The sequence below is a fragment of the Polyodon spathula genome, chromosome 5 (assembly GCF_017654505.1).
Source record: "Polyodon spathula isolate WHYD16114869_AA chromosome 5, ASM1765450v1, whole genome shotgun sequence".
Taxonomy (NCBI): Eukaryota; Metazoa; Chordata; class Actinopteri; order Acipenseriformes; family Polyodontidae; genus Polyodon; species Polyodon spathula.
The window spans coordinates 37,686,547-37,705,015 of record NC_054538.1 but is presented as its reverse complement, the minus strand read 5'-3'; the positions used below and the strand labels follow the sequence as shown (position 1 = coordinate 37,705,015).

The following is an 18,469-nucleotide window of genomic DNA, read 5'->3' as shown; positions in this document are numbered from 1 at the left end:
TGAATGGTGGTGGTAATATTTTTTGAAGTGCTGTACTGTAGTGACATTTTAAATGTTACTGCTCTACTGGTGTTGGGTGAGTGCTGAACCACTTTGCAATTGAGCTTTAGACACAACAGCTTAGTTTGCATCCTTTCTCTAATTCTTACTTTCCCTTTTTATTTTGCCTGTTGGTTTACTTCACTTGCGTGGGTTCTGTGTTGTAGTATTGCTGTATATCGTTATTCAACAAATTTTACTTTTTTCTTAAAAGCCGATCCAGAAGAAGAAGCACATCCAGAATTAAAGTTTGACAGTGAAATATCCTCTGATGATTTGAGTCAGACAGAAGCACAGACAAATAACGTGAAGAAGGTGGGTTTTTCTTCGGATTGTGTACTGTGATTATAAAGTAACTTATGTAAAATGCTATCTTTACTCAAAAATGTAATTAGAATACTTTAAATTAGCATTAACATGTGATGGTGTTATTGGCTACAAAATAGAGCCTTGATTCCCTACCAAACTATATTCCCTCAAGGTCGAGAGTTCACCAGGTTTTATACTGTAGGTATCAATAAATAATTAACGGACTAAAACCTGAAAGAAGATACATTACTTTAGTTAACTAACTGAGGTTATACTGTAGGTGCAAGAGCAGTAGGTTTCCAGACCTTGAGGAATGAAATTGTGTGCCCATGATGTATTTCCTTTGAATTCCTGCACAGTTGTGTGCTTTGTGCAGACAGTCTATATACTATTAAAATGTATTAGAGTATACTATAGGTTGCAAGGGTGTTTATATATATATATATATATATATATATATATATATATATATATATATATATATATATATATATATATATATATATATATATATTACTGTAAACAATGGTCAAATTGTAACCAAATTGAATTCTTTGTAAAGGTGTTTAACATTGACTCCCTTATACAGCTCAGCTCATAACAAAAGCAAGATTTATGTACCCATTTATGACCAAAATAGAAATCCAATAACTTCTTCTCATTGACTTTATTGTTACATAGTCGTAAATTGTCTACATCGGACTTGACCTTTTTGATTTTTACATCCAGTTAATAATTCTATTTTTATCCATGACATCTTTCTATGTTGTACCTTAACAAAATAAATTGTTAAAGGGTTAAGACCTACACTTTAGTAAATTGTTTACATTTCACAGACTTTATCCTGTTTTAATGTTGCCATTTTGCCCTCTATTTCTGGGCTGTCTCATAATCTAATAATCCAAATGTTTTGCATCACCTAGAATTTTAGGATTGAGACATAGTTTTGTTTTTTTATTTTTTTTATTTATTTATTTATTTATTTGTTTATTTATTTATTTATTTATTTATTAACCAAAAAAAAAAAAAAAAAAAAAACTGTGTGTATATAATTTTGATGTTTTACGTAGCATCATGTAATTATAGAAACTACAAAATGATATTGCAAAAGTCTGCCGGAAGCCATAATAGTAGTACAGTATTTCATGTTAGATTTTGAAATGTCACAAAATGTGTTAGTTTTATAGGGTGATCCAAAGTTTTTGGGCATATCTGTATAAACAAAAGACCATAAGCAGCATTTTTTACAGTCAGACAAATTGATTGTTTCGAAACTGGAAATGAAAGAGTTATTTATCTGTTTTTTTTTTTTTTTTTAATATATACAGTATAATTAACTAAACTTGCAAAATTAAAGTCTGATGTTATACAGGGTAACTTTTAATCTGTTAGAGGTTTTTTAAAAAACATTTGTCATTTGGGATAAATGTTGTATAATTAAACAATTCATTTTAGTTGTAGAGCATTACTCTGTGTCACTCCAGCCAAACTGATAATATATGCAATCCACATGAGCCTCACAACCTTTGCGCTTTACTTGCAGGGTGGTATAACTGTAGAGGATGAACAGGCTTGGATCACCTCATATACGTATGTAGGTGCTACAACTAATATTCACCCTTACCTATCAGCGATGGTTAACTACGCTCAGCCTGTTAAGTTTCAAGGCTTTGATGTGGCAGAAGGCAAGTATAAAGCTAAATTAAATACTTTAAATATAATTGTTTATTTATGCCTTGATACTCCTTGATGTAAACCTTTATATTTATAAACCTTTATCAATTTAGAAACATTATTACTGCTAGGTGATAACATGTGGAATGATGCACAGGGAGGCAGTACAGGATAGGAGAGTATGTTATAACATCAGCACGGACACGCGGACACACACACACGCAATCTGAAGCTGGATTTTCTCTCTCACTCTATGGACACAAGTTTATATGTATTCTAATTCTGTAGCTACATTTTACTAGACTTTTGCACAAGTGCATGTTACAAAAGGTGTAAAAACAGCTTTGCACGTAGGAGCCCTGTCACAAAGATTGCCGGAGTGGGTGGTGTCAGACCAGAGCCAGGAAATAAGGAACAGAGAGGTGGAGTTTGGTGGAGTTAAGCGAATGCTTTCACTCAGCATTTAATAAATAAACAAACAGACAGAAAATACACGGTTGTAACAATACAAAAACAGGACACGGCACATTCGCCGAAATAAACAGACAAACAAAATGGACCAAACAAAACACGGTGAGCTTCTTTTACTTTACGTTATTATTAGTGTTATTCTCTTTACCTCCGTCTCCAATCCTGTTCTTCACTCACCGAACACACAACCCAGAGTGGGTGAAAACATGCTGCTTTTATGCAGCTGTACTGAGACTCGACTGCTACTCAATCATTCAATTGGAGTCGCGGTACAACTGCACAAGAATTAATAAAGTGCAATTCCCTGTGCTCACATATTACGTTTTACTTGCACGTGAAGTGCTGTGCAATCCTCGTGCCTAAATACAAATATACCTTTTAAACACTCATGTTACACAGACCCGTTTATATCCCGTGCACAAATGACTATACACCAACATGTAACACACCACACGCAACATATAACAGAAAATACACACAGGAGCGGGCACTTTGTCACAAGCCCTTATTAACATCTGACTTGCTTATTTTTTTTTTTTGTTTGTATTTTGAGGATTTGTATTTACAAAGTTGTTGACAGTGTAAAATATTATGAGATTGGCCCCTATTTGTGTAACTTGTGACAGCTAGCCAATTTCTATCAGTTCTGTAATGTATGGTTTGGTTTTTGACTTTAAAAAATATGTATTAAACCCGGGGTAAATATTGGTGTGGGGGGATGGATAAAATAAAGCCAAAAAATGTTTTAAATCGCAATAAGTATACAAACAAAACAGTAATTAATGTATTTATGTATATATAAAGCACCATTTAAAATGTAAGTAACTATTTAGCTAAGGGTTTAAAGAATAAGTACCAGGGTTCCGGAAAATATAGCGTTATACATCCCCACGTGTTGCTACAACTGTTTAAATAACGTACCTATAATTTTCTTAACATCCTGACAACTTTTTTACACTTATAACTTTAAAGTCTGTTTCAATGCTCTTTTCACTCAGTGCATTGGGGTTTGAGATCTCCTCTAAGTCACTGCAAGAAGAGCGATTAAAAAAAAAAAAAAGTGCTCTGGCTTTTCTGTTCTGTACCACATCATGGATCGTTATTGCTGTGTTAACTGTTTGACAATATGGTCAATAATCCTTACACTATCAGTGCACTAGAATGGACATTTTGAGAACAACTTTGAAACAGACTTTAAAGTTATGTGAAAAAGTTGTCAGGATGTTAACAATGAAAAGGAAAATGACCGATACATTATTTAAACAGTTGTAGCAACACGTGGGGACGTATAACGTTATATTTTTCGGAACCCCACTACTTACACTTTAAGGGTCCTGTTCACAAAGCTTTAAAAAAAGGTATTTCTTTCTATAAAAAAAATAGTTTGATATTTATGAAACTGTTCTGGACTGTTGTTGGCTTTTTTTTAACAAGCTAACAGTGACTTTCATCTCAGGTTACAGCTAAATAGTAATAATACAACCCTAGACTGCCAGCCTCATAAAAAAGTTAATCTCCGTGACCTAGGTCCACAGTATGCATTTATAGAAAATATAAGTCTGACATCCAGAACCCTTCATTATATACCCCTAGATTATAAACCTCTCAATAACTCGAGTTGAGGATTGTCCAAACCAAGTTTCATATCAATTAAGTGTTTCTCAAGATAAAAATGTCAATGTGACATACAGAGAACAGGCAGGGAGCCTCCATATACCCCAATTTTTAATAAACTGTAATAACTTGGGCTAAACAGTGACCTTAGCAGGTTTTATCAGAACTGGACAAGGGGTCCCCCAGAGCTTTGTGAACATGGCCATTAGCGACATGACAGTAAGGAACAACCCTAGTTCTCAAATTACTTTATGCTTTTTTTGTATGTTCTTTTAGAAAGGAACATCCATCACAATATGTCATCTTTCAACGAATCGGTTGGACTGGGATATTTGAAGACTAATGCCATAGAATTTGTAAAGTATCCTTTGATGCCAACTAAAGTTGTGCTGGCATAATGTAGATGTGTTTAAGTCAAGGCTTAAGCGGATCTGGTAAAAATAAATAAATAAAATCTGACCTACTGAGTGTTCAGCTTTCTCTGGTTTCACAACGTTGTATGAATATTGCAGTGTGCATTATATTCTGTGACATTACACTCTTAGTAAGATGTTAAAAAAGGGGTCCTTGGATAAAGGGCTTCAATGAAGCACTTGTCTGGGGGGGGGGGCAGGGGTGTTTAAATTGTTCACAATGCTGGAATTAATTGACCAACGTGTTTTTAACATAAGAAAGAATTGAGCATGAATTCAAGTAAACATCACATTATATTTAATTCTGGTGGGTTTGCTGATTCCAGCTGTAAAGATCAGATTACAATATAACTTTTCTAAATGGTTTACAATATTAAGAGTTAAAGCTGCAGGCACACAATCTTCCTATTTCTAAGCTCCAGGCTTCTTCTTCTTCCATCACTTGAAATGACACAACAATCCATACTTCATTCTGTTTCTGCCTGCAGCAGCAGAAGGAGGTGAGTGCCAGGTATAAGCTCTGTGTAATTTTTCAACATGGGCCTGAATGTAAAAAACCTGGTAGCGTGTTGTGCAGGGTGAGTCATACAGTCAGGGTAGTGCAGGTTTGCATCTGTGCTTTGCTTTTCCACTCCCGTGGGTTAGGGAGGCAAACTGACAAGGACTGTGTCACCTCATCATGCTACAGCAGCTCCTACTGGCCAGGTGCCTGGTGAGCTCAGGCAGATACCTTCAGGGCTGGCCTTTGTCCTACAGAGGCTGGTGGCTCACTGACAAAATAGTTTGTTGTTTTTTTGTTTATTTTGTTTCATGAATTATCTCATAACATTTGGAGGAACATATATTTTTTTGTTTTTTAGCTAAAATGGTATTGAATTACAAATAAATTATCTGAAATAATAAATATGTTGTAAATGAAAAAAAAAATGCTAGAAAAAAAGCTAATGCTTTTTTTCCTTAATGAGATGTACAGTTATAATAAACGACAAATGAGTCGAATCTACCCCAAAGGAGGCCGAGTGGATTCCAGTAATTACATGCCTCAGATCTTCTGGAACGCTGGCTGCCAGATGGTCTCACTGAACTACCAGACCTCAGGTAAAAGATGCTGTCCACTCAACCCAAATCCCAATGTAGGGACAGAGCAGTAACTCGCAAACAGATGCCACAATTTTGCTTATGGCATTTCTGGATACAGACATATGGCTTGATGTGAAATAATGTGTGGAGAATCACAAATGCATGAGAAATGAATAAGGTGAAAAAGTGAAAATGAAAGATTCCATTGTTTTCCCAATGTAACTTCCCATTTTTTTATGCACATGTGTTGTTTTTTGTGTGTGTGTGTGTGTGTGTTCAGTACAAAAGAGAAAACGAATCTGTAACAGCAACTTTTGTGTCGTTATATACATGAAACAAAAAAATAAACTTTCCTGACTAGAATTGTGTTTTTTGAAAATCCAATAAATCTTATATCCTTCTGGAGAATTACATGCAGTGCATACAAGCTTACTGTCAATTGGGGCTGTAATTTGCTAAGATCCTTTTCTGGATCCTTATATTTATTTCAGATTTGGCAATGCAGTTGAACCAGGGGAAATTTGAGTATAATGGATCATTCGGGTGAGTACTGTATTGTAATTTAAACCATTATCATCATGTGTAAGAACAAAACACCTCATAGTTAAGAAATAAATTTGACGCACTGTATTATGCATAACCAGAGGCAACATATAACTGCAAGTCGCATTAAAGGAAATGGAATAACAAAAGAGATTAATTTACATTTCAGTCCCGTATTCGAAGATGTCACTCACACTCACCACTCAATTAACTTAAGTGCAGCTGGAGGGGCTATTCACACGCATTGGGTTGAGTTATAATTATTTTATTATTATGTATTTCTTAGCAGACACCCTTACCCAATGCGTCTTACAGTTGTATACAAAAAAAAAAAAACATATCAATAATTACAGTACAATTAATACTATGGCTTCAGTCCTAATAAGAGCAATTGCAAAACACAGTACAATTTGATATTGGGGCAGTTCAAGAGCAGATAACAGTGTTGATAGTTACATCAGGGTTAGATACGAGTGCAAGTGAAATACAAAATACTACAGATTGGGTTCAGTGCAGAATTAAATACACTAAAATAGGGAGCAGATAAGTGCAAGTTAAAGTGCATTAAAGGCAGAATGCTATATTTTCCAGAAGGGAACAGTTGAGTTTGACAGGTGTTGTTTGAAGAGGTGTGGCGTGAGGAGCCGTCGGAAGATGGTCAGGGACTGGGCAGTCCTGACATCTGTAGGAAGGTCGTTCCACGACTGCGAGGCGAGATTGGTGAAGGAGCAGGCTCTGGAAGCAGGGGAGCATAGAGGGGTACAGCCAGTCTTCTAGTGTAGGCAGAGTGGAGAGGTAAAGTGGGGGTGTAGGGAAAGATGAGGGTCTGGAGGTAGCTGAGTGCAGTCTGGTCAAGGCATCGGTAGGCGAGTACAAGAGTCTTGAACTGGATGCGAGTGGTGATCGGGAGCCATTGGAGAGAGTGAAGCATTATTATTATTATTATTATTTTGCAAAGGGCTGCATTTTTTTTTTTTTTTTTTTACCTTGCAGTAACTTCAATATTTATTTTTATAAAACAACTCAGTTATATAGCAGTATTATTTTAGGAGTCATTTGCAAATGTCATTAATTTGAAACATTTAAAAAAAGGATACCCACCACTCACTTCAATCTAAGTGAGGTCTCTGAATGGAATTTAAGGTTAGCTCTTCACCATCTCCACTCAGGGAGTGCCATGTCCCCCTCAGTGAGTGACATTTCTGAATAGGACCATTGGCTTGGCCGTTATCTTGCACAAGTTATTGAAAGCATGTCATTTTGTACAGATGTGGCAGGGGATATGTGTCCCATACATACTTGTTCTTCTTCATTCCAGGTACTTGCTCAAGCCTGACTTCATGCGACGACCTGACCGAATGTTTGACCCTTTTTCAGAAACACCTGTAGATGGTGTTATTGCAGCTACTTGTTCTGTTCAGGTAAGTTTTTACATTTACATCTTTACATATTGGTAAGGACTGTCATTAACAGTTACCAGAGGAATATATAAATGGAGTATATATGTAGAAGCCTATCCATCCATTAATTAACTTTCATTAACATTGAATTTTGACCAAATCTCAATTTATAACACTGCGATATAGCTTAACTATAAATGCAAAATACCCTTGTTGAAAAGGTCTAAAAAATAAGGGTTGTTAATTGTTTATTTACTACTGTCTACTCTTTAGTTTTGTATGGATCTCAGAATTGATATCCCCTATGCTATATTTATGTGACCTCATGCATTAACCCGATATTCTACATTTCAAGTACATTTTTGTAAATGTATGTAAAAATACCAGTTTGGTTATAATCATGTTTTTCTTATATGTATTTTCATGTCATATAGCCATCCTATTTAAAATCCTATTTGATCTCTGGTCAGCCATTTTTGTGGAATTTTGTCTTTATATTTTGGGTCACTTACTCATGAAGTGTCAAGGATGATAATGCTATGTGATGATCATCCTGTGTGTTGTATCTGAAGTATATGTGTGAGTCAGATCTTACCCACTTGCTACATTCTATGGTAACCATTACTTTATTATACAACATCTAACTAGAGACATAGAAAGTTAGTCAGATCTATTTGTCAGAAAGTTAGTCAGCAGTACTTATTTATTCATTTTGACTAATATATTGTAACTATTCATTATAGCTATAAATCTGTAAATCAATAAATATTGGTTGAGTACCAAAGACAACAGAGCAAATCATTTTTCATTTGTACCGAGTTGGGCCTACTTTGGATAAAGTTCTGTGTTGGCTTCATATTGTTATTACATAATCAGTGTGTTTTGTATAGGTTTTTTCAGGTCAGTTTTTATCAGACAAGAAAATTGGCACATATGTAGAGGTGGACATGTATGGGTTACCCACAGACACCATACGCAAAGAGTTCCGGACCCGAATGATCATGAACAATGGTCTGAACCCTGTTTACAACGAGGAGCCTTTTGTTTTTAGAAAGGTACGTAACAGTAATTTTTCTGAATAGTTCTAATAGTAAATAGTGACCTAAGCAGAAAGAACAATATACAATGGCAAATAAGACACTCATTAAAACATAGAGTTGTAAGGAAATAATTTGAAAATTAAGATAATATTAATTGTCTTCATTTTCATATTACATTTCATTTATGTTTTGTATTATGTATGATACTGTACCACTTACTGTAACATATATATACATTATGGTATATATATATATATATATATATAATCATATATGATACTATATATAGATGATCTATATACTGGTCATCAACATTCAGGTCAACCTTCAACCTTCAACATCTTGTCTACAATTACACAAATAAAACAATTCTTATTTTTAATTGTTTACTTGTTGAATCGGTTTAATATTCTTTACCTAATGTGTTAGCATTATTATCAGAAATGTATAATTCATCACTCGTCTATCCAAACAACTAAACAAACTCATAATGACAAGGAACCTATTGTTTTTACAATTTCAAGTTTGTTCGTCTCTTGCCATGTTCGTATTTTACATCCTTGAAACGTATTTGGATTTGCCTTCCTCAGTGTAACTGAGATATATTACATTATACCTAAAAGCCCCAGGAGCAGTCACATTGACAGCCACACAGAAAATAATTGTTTTGTGATTATACAGAATGGTAGTCTACTTTATTATTTTTATTTACCAGTCTGCAATGTGTTTAGCTGTAATTAGGTTAGTCTATACTCTCTGCCTGAGTGGCTGACTGACTATTGTTTTTCTATCAGCCTTTTCAAAGGCTGGTGCCTGCTTGAACGCTGTGCTCTTTTGGTCAGTGAATTAGCATCGGGACTAGTGAAAATAAATACCAGAGACCATGGAGTTTTACAAAGCAAGAATGGAGTTGATGTTTTGGATCAGATGGCACAGAAGTATTCTGTGCAAACTGGCTCCCGACGGTGGCCTGTTCAGGTGTTTTATAATGTATTGGACCTAGCAGCCATCAACTCCTGGGTACTTAACAAAGAATGCATAGAGAATAATTTACCAAGGAGAGAATGTATTTTACAGTTAGCACAGGAAGTTTGCAAGAAGCATTTGGAACAGAGGGATATGGCCAGGCATGTACCCACAGCTTAAGCTGGCAACCGTGCTGAGAGCCACAAGAGATGCCAATGCTAGGTTGGCAAATGCAATAAAAATAAAACTTTGGGCAGCTGTACCCTGTGCAGAAAGGCAGCGTGGAGAAGCACATTATCTGTATTGATTGTGAACAGCCTTGCACTCAAAGTAAAGGAATACCATTTTGACAGATTTTTTTTTTTTTATATATAACTTCTTGTGCTGTGCGTTTCTGTAAAATGTTTTCTTCTAAGTTTCTTTATCTACGTTGTTCAGTTGCTTTTGCGCATCTGATAATAAACTGATTGTTGTTGCAATGTGCTTGCTATTGTTTCAGTTTTATAAATATGTATGTTGTAAACCGATGTCTGTTCAGATGGTTATTTATTTACATTTTCTTGCTTTGATTTGTAAATTGCATTTTCATATGCTTCAGTTGTTCATATGTTTATATAACGTACTCAATAAAAAAAAAAAATTACTTCGGACTGTTTCTGCTTTCATTATACTGTTCACTTGAGAACTCCCTTCATAGCCACACCTAAACAATGGACAGTTGGCTTTTTTCTGCATAAGGTGTAGTGTGAATAGTATTGTGTATCTGTTTACTGTTGTTTCCCAGATTCCACACAAGAAGGACAATCTGGTGAGGCAGAATGTATTGGTGCTTTTTTTTTTTTTTTTAAATATAACTCTCAGATGTCCTGTTTCCTAACATAGGGGTTTTAATGGCTTTTTTTTTCAATGATCACCATTCAGTTTGCAGTTATGTAAAACTGTTAGGTGTGTGTGTGTGTATATATATATATATATATATATATTATATATATCTTGTTGTTGTTTGACGTTAGAACATTTCGCGAATCACTACCACCCAGGTGATACTTTCCACGATATATGTTGTATAATGTCATATATATATATATTATATATATATATATATATACACACACACACACACACACACACTGAGTATACAAAACATTAGGAACACCTACTATTTCAATGAAATAGACTGACAAGGTGAATCCAGGTGAAAGCTATGATCCCTTATTGATGTAAACTGTTAAATACACTTCAATCTGTCTAGATGAAGGGGAAACAGGTTAAAGAAGGATTTTAAAGCCTTGACACAATTGAGACATGGATTTTGTTTGTGTACCATTCAGAGGTTAAATGAGCAAGACAAAATATTTAAGTGCTTTTGAACGGGGCATGATAGTAGGTGCCAGGCTCGCTGGTTTGAGTGTGTCAAGAACTGCAACGCTGCTCGGTTTTTCACGCTCAGCGGTTTCCCGTGTGTATCAAGGATGGTCCACCACCCGAAGGACATCCAGCCAGTGGCAGGCCAGTGGTCGAAAATGCTCGTTGATGAAAGAAGACAAAGGAGGCTGACACGAATTGTGCAGAGCAACAGACAGGCTACAGTTAGTCAACTGACAGTCCAGTACAACATTGGTGCCGAAAGACCCATAAAAGAATGCACAACTCCTCGTACCTTGACACGAGTGGGGTATGGTAGCTGACGACCTAACAGAGTTCCACTTCTTTCAGCAAAACACAAGAAACTGCAGTTGCAGTGGGCTAAGGAACGAAAACACTGGACACTGGAGGATTGGAAAAACATTGCCTGGTCTGATGAATCCCAGTTCCTGCTGTTTCAAGCTGTTGGGAGGACTAGGGTATGGAGAAAACCACATGAGCATCCATCATGCCGTGTGTCAGCATTGCAGGCTGGTGGTGGTGGTGGTGGTGTGATGGTGTGGGGTGTGTTTTCATGGCACACATTGGGCCCCTTGATAAAAGTGGTGCAATGTTTGAATGCCACAGGATATCTGAACATCATTGCCAATCAAGTGCATCCCTTCATGGCAGCAGTGTATCCATCTCTTAATGGAATTTTTCAGCAGGATAATGCCTCATGCCACAAGGCTAGGATTGTCCAGGAATGGTTCCACGAACATGACAGTGAATTCAGCTTACTGCAGTGGCCTGCCCAGTCACCAGATCTCAATCCAATTGAGCATCTGTGGGATGAGATGGAACGAGCTATTCGGAGTAGAGATCCACTACCAGCCAACTTGACACAACTGTGGGAAGCATTGGAGTCAACATGGGCCAGCATCCCTGTGGCATGCTTTTGACACCTTGTAGAGTCCATGCCCCGATGAATTGAGGCTGTTCTGTGGGCAAAAGGGGGTGCAACTCAATATTAGGAAGGTATTGTGATCGACCACAGTTCAGATGAATGTTTTGGTTCCTATTGTTTTGTACACTCAGTATATATATATATATATATATATATATATATATATATATATATATATATATATTATATATATATATAATGTGTGTGTGTGTGTGTGTTGTGTGTGTGTGTGTGTGTGTGTGTCAATCTTTATTCTGTTGTCATATTGCTTTGGTTTAACTAGATAATTAAAAACCCCAGTACAGTGAGGTCTGTTTAAATATTCTAAAGAGAGGCACCTCACCTGTAGCAGATAAAGGGTATTGTGATCGACCACAGTTCAGATGAATGTTTTGGTAAAACCAGTCTTTGCTTTATGTTTAGGTGATACTGCCTGACCTTGCTGTACTCAGAATTGCAGTTTATGATGACAGTAACAAGTTGATTGGTCAGAGAATTCTACCTCTGGATGGTCTTCAGGCTGGCTACAGACATATCTCCCTACGAAATGAATGCAACAAACCTTTATCACTGCCAACTATTTTCTGTAACATTGTTTTAAAAACATATGTTCCGGATGGATTTGGAGGTAAGGACAGTTCTGCATTCTTCTGCTTATGTCTCAGCTTTCTCAATAGGTCTGGGATGTTACCTTACTGTAGCTATATACTGTATGTTTCCAAAGTCTATGTGTGTGAAATGGGTGTGTATGTATGTATGTGCATTGCGGCTCATCTTGGTGACATATATGATGGTGATATATGTTTTTCTATATTGCTTTGGTTTAACTAGATAATTAAAAACCCCATTGTCAGATTGATAAGTCATATATTTCTAACCTTGTCGAACTGCATTATTAAACAATTGTTTCTTATGCTCACCCTTCCTCCAAGAAGCTGCTTGATGATTTTGGGATCAATAAGCTATAACAACCAAACGATAAGATGGGCCGAATATATATATATATCTATAATATATATATATATATATATATATATATATATATATAGTACTGTGCAAAAGTTTTAGGCAGGTGTGAAAAAATGCTGTAAAGTAAGAGTGCTTTCAAAAATAGACATGTTAATAGTTTATATTTATCAGTTAACAAAATGCAAAGTGAGTGAACAGAAAAAAAATCTAAATCAAATCCACATTTGGTGTGACCCCCCCTTGCCTTCAAAACAGCATCAATTCTTCTAGGTACACTTGCACACAGTTTTTGAAGGAACTTGGCAGGTAGGTTGGCCCAAACATCTTGGAGAACTAACCACAGTTCTTCTGTGGATTTAGGCAGCCTCAGTTGCTTCTCTCTCTTCATGTAATCCCAGACAGACTCGATGATGTTGAGATCAGGGCTCTGTGGGGGCCATGCCATCACTTCCAGGACTCCTTTTTCTTCTTTACGCTGAAGATAGTTCTTAATGACTTTCGCTGTATGTTTGGGGTCGTTGTCATGCTGCAGAATAAATTTGGGGCCAATCAGATGCCTCCCTGATGGTATTGCATGATGGAGAAGTATCTGCCTGTACTTCTCAGCATTGAGGAGACCATTAATTCTGACCAAATCCCCAACTCCATTTGCAGAAATGCAGCCCCAGACTTGTAAGGAACCTCCACCGTGCTTCACTGTTGCCTGCAGACACTCATTCGTGTACTGCTCTCTAGCCCTTCCGAGAACAAACTGTCTTCTGTATAGCCAAACATTTTAAATTTTGATTCATCAGTCCAGAGCACCTGCTGCCATTTTTCTGCCCCCCAGTTCCTGTGTTTTCATGCATAATTGAGTTGCTTGGCCTTGTTTCCACGTTGGAGGTAGGGCTTTTTGGCCGCAAGTCTTCCTTGAAGGCCCATTTTGACCATACTTCCCCGGACAGTAAATGGGTGTACCAGGGTCCCACTGTTTTCTGCCAATTCCGAGCTGATGGCACTGCTGGACATCTTCCGATTGCGAAGGGAAGTAAGCATGATGTGTCTTTCATCTGCTGCAGTAAGTTTCCTTGGCCGACCACTGCATCTACGGTCCTCAACGTTGCCCGTTTCTTTGTGCTTCTTCAAAAGAACTTGGACAGCACATCTGGAAATCCCTGTCTGCCTTGAAATTTCTGCCTGGGAGAGACCTTGCTGATGCAGTATAACTACCTTGTGTCTTGTTGCTGTGCTCAGTCTTGCCATGGTGTATGACTTTTGACAGTAAACTGTCTTCAGCAACCTCACCTTGTTAGCCGAGTTTGGCTGTTCCTCACCCAGTTTTATTCCTCCTACACAGCTGTTTCTGTTTCAGTTAATGATTGTGTTTCAACCTACATATTGAATTGATGATCATTAGCACCTGTTTGGTGTAATTGTTTAATCATACACCTGACTATATGCCTACAAAATCCCTGACTTTGTGTACCTAGAAGAATTGATGCTGTTTTGAAGGCAAAGGGTGGTTACACCAAATGTGGATTTGATTTAGATTTTTCTTCTGTTCACTCACTTTGCATTTTGTTAATTATAAATAAATATGTATTAATTATAGATAAATATAAACTATTAACATGTCTATTTTTGAAAGTATTCTTACTTTACAGCATTTTTTCACACCCGCCTAAAACTTTTGCACAGTACTGTATATATATATATATATATATATATATATATATATATAGAGAGAGAGAGAGAGAGAGAGAGAGAGAGAGAGAGAGAGAGATATGACATATTATTCCTCGAGGGCAAGCATGCCCTCAGTGACAGAGATATGATAAACTTGGTAAGGGCTGTTAAGAAAAATCTGATGATATATGGAGTTGCCTGCTAATTCTTCCATCTTTATATTTTGCCTCGTGTCTACTTTTACATGTACATACTGAGGAAGTATCTTTAAATAATAATTTCAGGTAACACTCACAAGTGAATTGATATGCAAGACTCTTGTCTATACTGTTGATGATGTAATGACTTAAATGAGATTGTTTCAATTACGAATGATATACAGAGATGAACATGTTTATTTGAATCAGTCAAAATATCACCAATGAGTGATTCAGGTTTGACCTGTTAAAGATATAAAAATAACAGGGAAGTCAGCCTTTGGCCCATTCCTCAGCTCATCATGTTTGGTATTCATTATTAGCATTTGTTTTACAATATTAGCACTTGAAAAGTGATTATCAGGTTAATTTAGCAACTGTCATTTTAATATTTGATCAATGATATTGCTATATATTCTATTTTTGTGTTTGTTTTTTTGTTTATGTATTGAATTAAACTACATAACATGCATTAAAAATATTCACAGTCGTAGAGTCAGGCTTTTTGCCCTTCCTTGGTAATAAACTTATGATTAATCTATGAGAATTTAGATCTGTATTTTTTATTTTTTTTATTTTATACTGTCAGCAAAAAAAAAAAAAAAAAAAAAAAAAAAAAAAAATCACTTTTAATTGTAGCCTCTGTGTGGTTAAAAGGGCAGAGCATGGGCTTTGTCCTCCTGAGGATACTACTGTCAGGACCCAGGAGGACCCTCGTACCAAACATCCATTATTGGATCTTAAAACAGTTGTGAATTACTTTACCCAGATATTTTTTTGGGGTAATGATAAAAATAAAAAAAAAACACATATATTAATGTTTTAAGTGCATGATACATATTTAAATACTATATATACTATAGTACACATACATTTATTCCCTTCAGATCTGTAGACTTATGTAGCCTTTTTCAGTACTGGAAACGTCGAAATAATAATAATAATAATAATAATAATAATAATAATAATAATAATAATAATAATAATAATAATCTGGAAACAAGTAGCCATCACACTGAAAAATCTGTGAAATTGGCAGGGTATGGGACTTGTAGTTTTTAATGAGCGATTAACGGTGGGCAGTTGACACCAATAAACTACATTCCCAGAGTACATTACGATTGAGCTATGAGAATTTAGATCTGTTTTTTTTTTTGTTGTTTTATTTTATATTGTCAGCAAAAAAAATACTTCACGTTTATTTTTTATAGTCAACCTGTAGGAATTTCTAGGGGCACAAGTTCGCCTAAATTAAAATGTATGTTCGCACAAGCAAATTAGATGCACTGTAGAGCCCTGTTGTTATGTTGTTTTGTTTCTGATTTAATTCTTCCTGAGAAGAATAGTCGCCGCAGTTATTATTATTGAGGTGTATTTGTTGCTCCTCGCTGTGTGTTATTGTTTTCTGTAAAATATTGATATCCTGTCAGTTAAGAAAAGGCTTAATGCAAAAGCTTGTTTTAATGTTGCCTTTAATATGCCGACCAGAGACCCTCATTTACAACTCTATTGTCATATTTTCTACATTTTCTTTAAATTCTCAAATTAATAAATTGAAAACCGGGTAGTAAAAAGAGACCCGAGTAGCATTGAGTAATTTTAAAACCCGGGTATTACCCGGGTTTTCAGGTACCCGTGCCGACCTCTAATAAATATATACACTACTGGTCAAAAGTTTTAGAGCACCCCCATTTTTCCAGCTTTTATTGAAATTTAAGCAGTTCAAGTCCAATGAATAACCTTTAATAGTACAAAGGTAAGCGGTAAACTGCCAGAGGTTTAGGTTGGTTAAAAAAAGTTTAGGTTACCAAAAACTGAAAAATAATGTACATTTCAGAGTTATACAAAAAGGCCTTTTTCAGGGAACAAGTAATGGGTTAACAACTTACAGCTGTTCTGCAGCAATGGAAGTAAATTAAGCCTTGAAAGTTGATGCTAACAATTCCTACAGGTGTCCCAACTTTTGTTGATTACTTACAAACCCTCTGTCTGTATAAAAGCAGTGTTGGAACAGACTGTGTTACTACACCCTCTTAAGCATTATTTGGACAGTATTGTACTGCATGAAGTAGTATATTGCTATCATAATGGCGAGAAAAAGGCAATTAACAAAGGAAGACAGACAGACCATTATAACCCTTAAAAGTGTAGGTCTTTCCTTTAGAGAAATTGCAAAGAAAGCAAAGGTGTCAGTGAGTACAGTTTCCTTCAGCATCAAAAGGCACTTGGAAAATGGAGGAAAGAGAGGAAGAGGTCTGGCAGACCCAAAGCCACAACAGAATCAGAAGACAAGTTTCTGAGAATCAACAGCTTGCATGATAGGCGGCTCACAGGACAACAGCTTCAAGCACAGCTTAACACTGGTCGAAGTAAGCAAGTCTCAGTTTCAACTGTGAAGAGAAGACTTCGAGCTGCAGGTTTGACAGGTCGAGTGGCAGTAAGAAAGCCATTGCTAAGATGACAAAATAAGAAAAAGAGGCTTGCCTGGGCCATGAAGCACCGCCAGTGGACTACTGAAGACTGGGAGTAGGTCTTGTGGACCGATGAATCAAAATTTGAAATCTTCGGTTCATCACGCAGGGTTTTTGTAAGCCATCGAGTTGGCAAAAGGATGGTTCCTCGGTGTGTGACACCAACTGTCAAACATGGAGGTGGAAGCGTGATGGTCTGGGGCTCTTTTGCTGGATCCAGAGTCGGCGACTTGCACAGAGTGAGTGGCACCCTGAACCAAAACGGCTACCACAGCATTTTGTAGCGCCATGCAATACTCTCTGGTATACGCCTAGTTGGTCAGGGGTTCATCCTACAGCAAGATAATGAACCAAAACATACTTCCAGGCTATGTCAGAACTACCTTAGAAGAAAAGAACAAGACGGTAGGCTTCAAATCATGCAATGGCCAGCACAGTCTCCAGACTTAAACCCCATCGAGCTGGTTTGGGATGAACTGGACAGAAGGGTGAAAGCAAAGCAACCTACAATTGGAACACGTTTGTGGGAACTTCTGCAACAGTGCTGGAAGGACTTTCCGAACAATATTTGATTTCCATAGTAGAAAGAATGCCATGAGTGTGTTCGGCAAAAGGTGGCTACTTTGAGTCAAAAATTTAGATTAAATTTTGTAAACAAAACGATTCCATGATTTCTTTTTTATCTCCAATTGTTTGTTTGTTCTATGCTTTAATTTCAGAGTACACTGAGACATTAAACTGCATAAATTTCAATAAAAACTGGAAAAATTGAGGTGTTCTAAAACTTTTGACTGGTAGCGTGTGTGTGTGTGTGTGTGTGTGTGTGTGTGTGTGTGTGTATATATATATATATATATATATATATAGTGCAGTAGCACCCCTGTAGTTAGGGTTTGACCATGGATTCAATGTTAAACTCACATTGTTACAGTCGCTTGTGCAATTTTTGAGATACAGATAGTGAATAAATGCCAACAATCGCTATTGTTTGCATTTTTTTTCCCTTGTAGCTAGGACAAGTTTAAACTAAATGTTTTATAGAACCTGCTAGGGTGACTGAGTATGACTGCATTTGTTTCGTGTAAAAATGTTATTCCGTCCATTTTCAATAAGTGTATTACACAATATAGATATATATAATATATTATATATGACTATTATATACAATATATATATTATATATATATATATATACAATTAAGATAATATAGTGCTGGGACAAATATCCGAATATTTAAACAGATATTTTTTTTACATTTATTTAGGTACAAATGACAAATATCTTGTAATTATTTACCGCCTCATCA

General features: G+C 36.2%; 1 protein-coding gene across 1 annotated transcript in view; it reads left to right on the top strand.

Moving 5' to 3' along the window:
• Window positions 1-18,469, top strand: part of LOC121315927 (1-phosphatidylinositol 4,5-bisphosphate phosphodiesterase beta-4-like) — an 84,362-nt gene that overhangs the window by 27,570 nt on the left and 38,323 nt on the right. Inside the window, exons 17-24 of the mRNA XM_041250542.1 lie at window positions 254-354; window positions 1,892-2,033; window positions 4,384-4,468; window positions 5,494-5,618; window positions 6,092-6,143; window positions 7,462-7,564; window positions 8,434-8,598; window positions 12,284-12,488. Of these exons, the coding sequence (XP_041106476.1) occupies window positions 254-354; window positions 1,892-2,033; window positions 4,384-4,468; window positions 5,494-5,618; window positions 6,092-6,143; window positions 7,462-7,564; window positions 8,434-8,598; window positions 12,284-12,488 (978 nt within the window). The remainder of the gene's footprint in view (window positions 1-253; window positions 355-1,891; window positions 2,034-4,383; window positions 4,469-5,493; window positions 5,619-6,091; window positions 6,144-7,461; window positions 7,565-8,433; window positions 8,599-12,283; window positions 12,489-18,469) is intronic.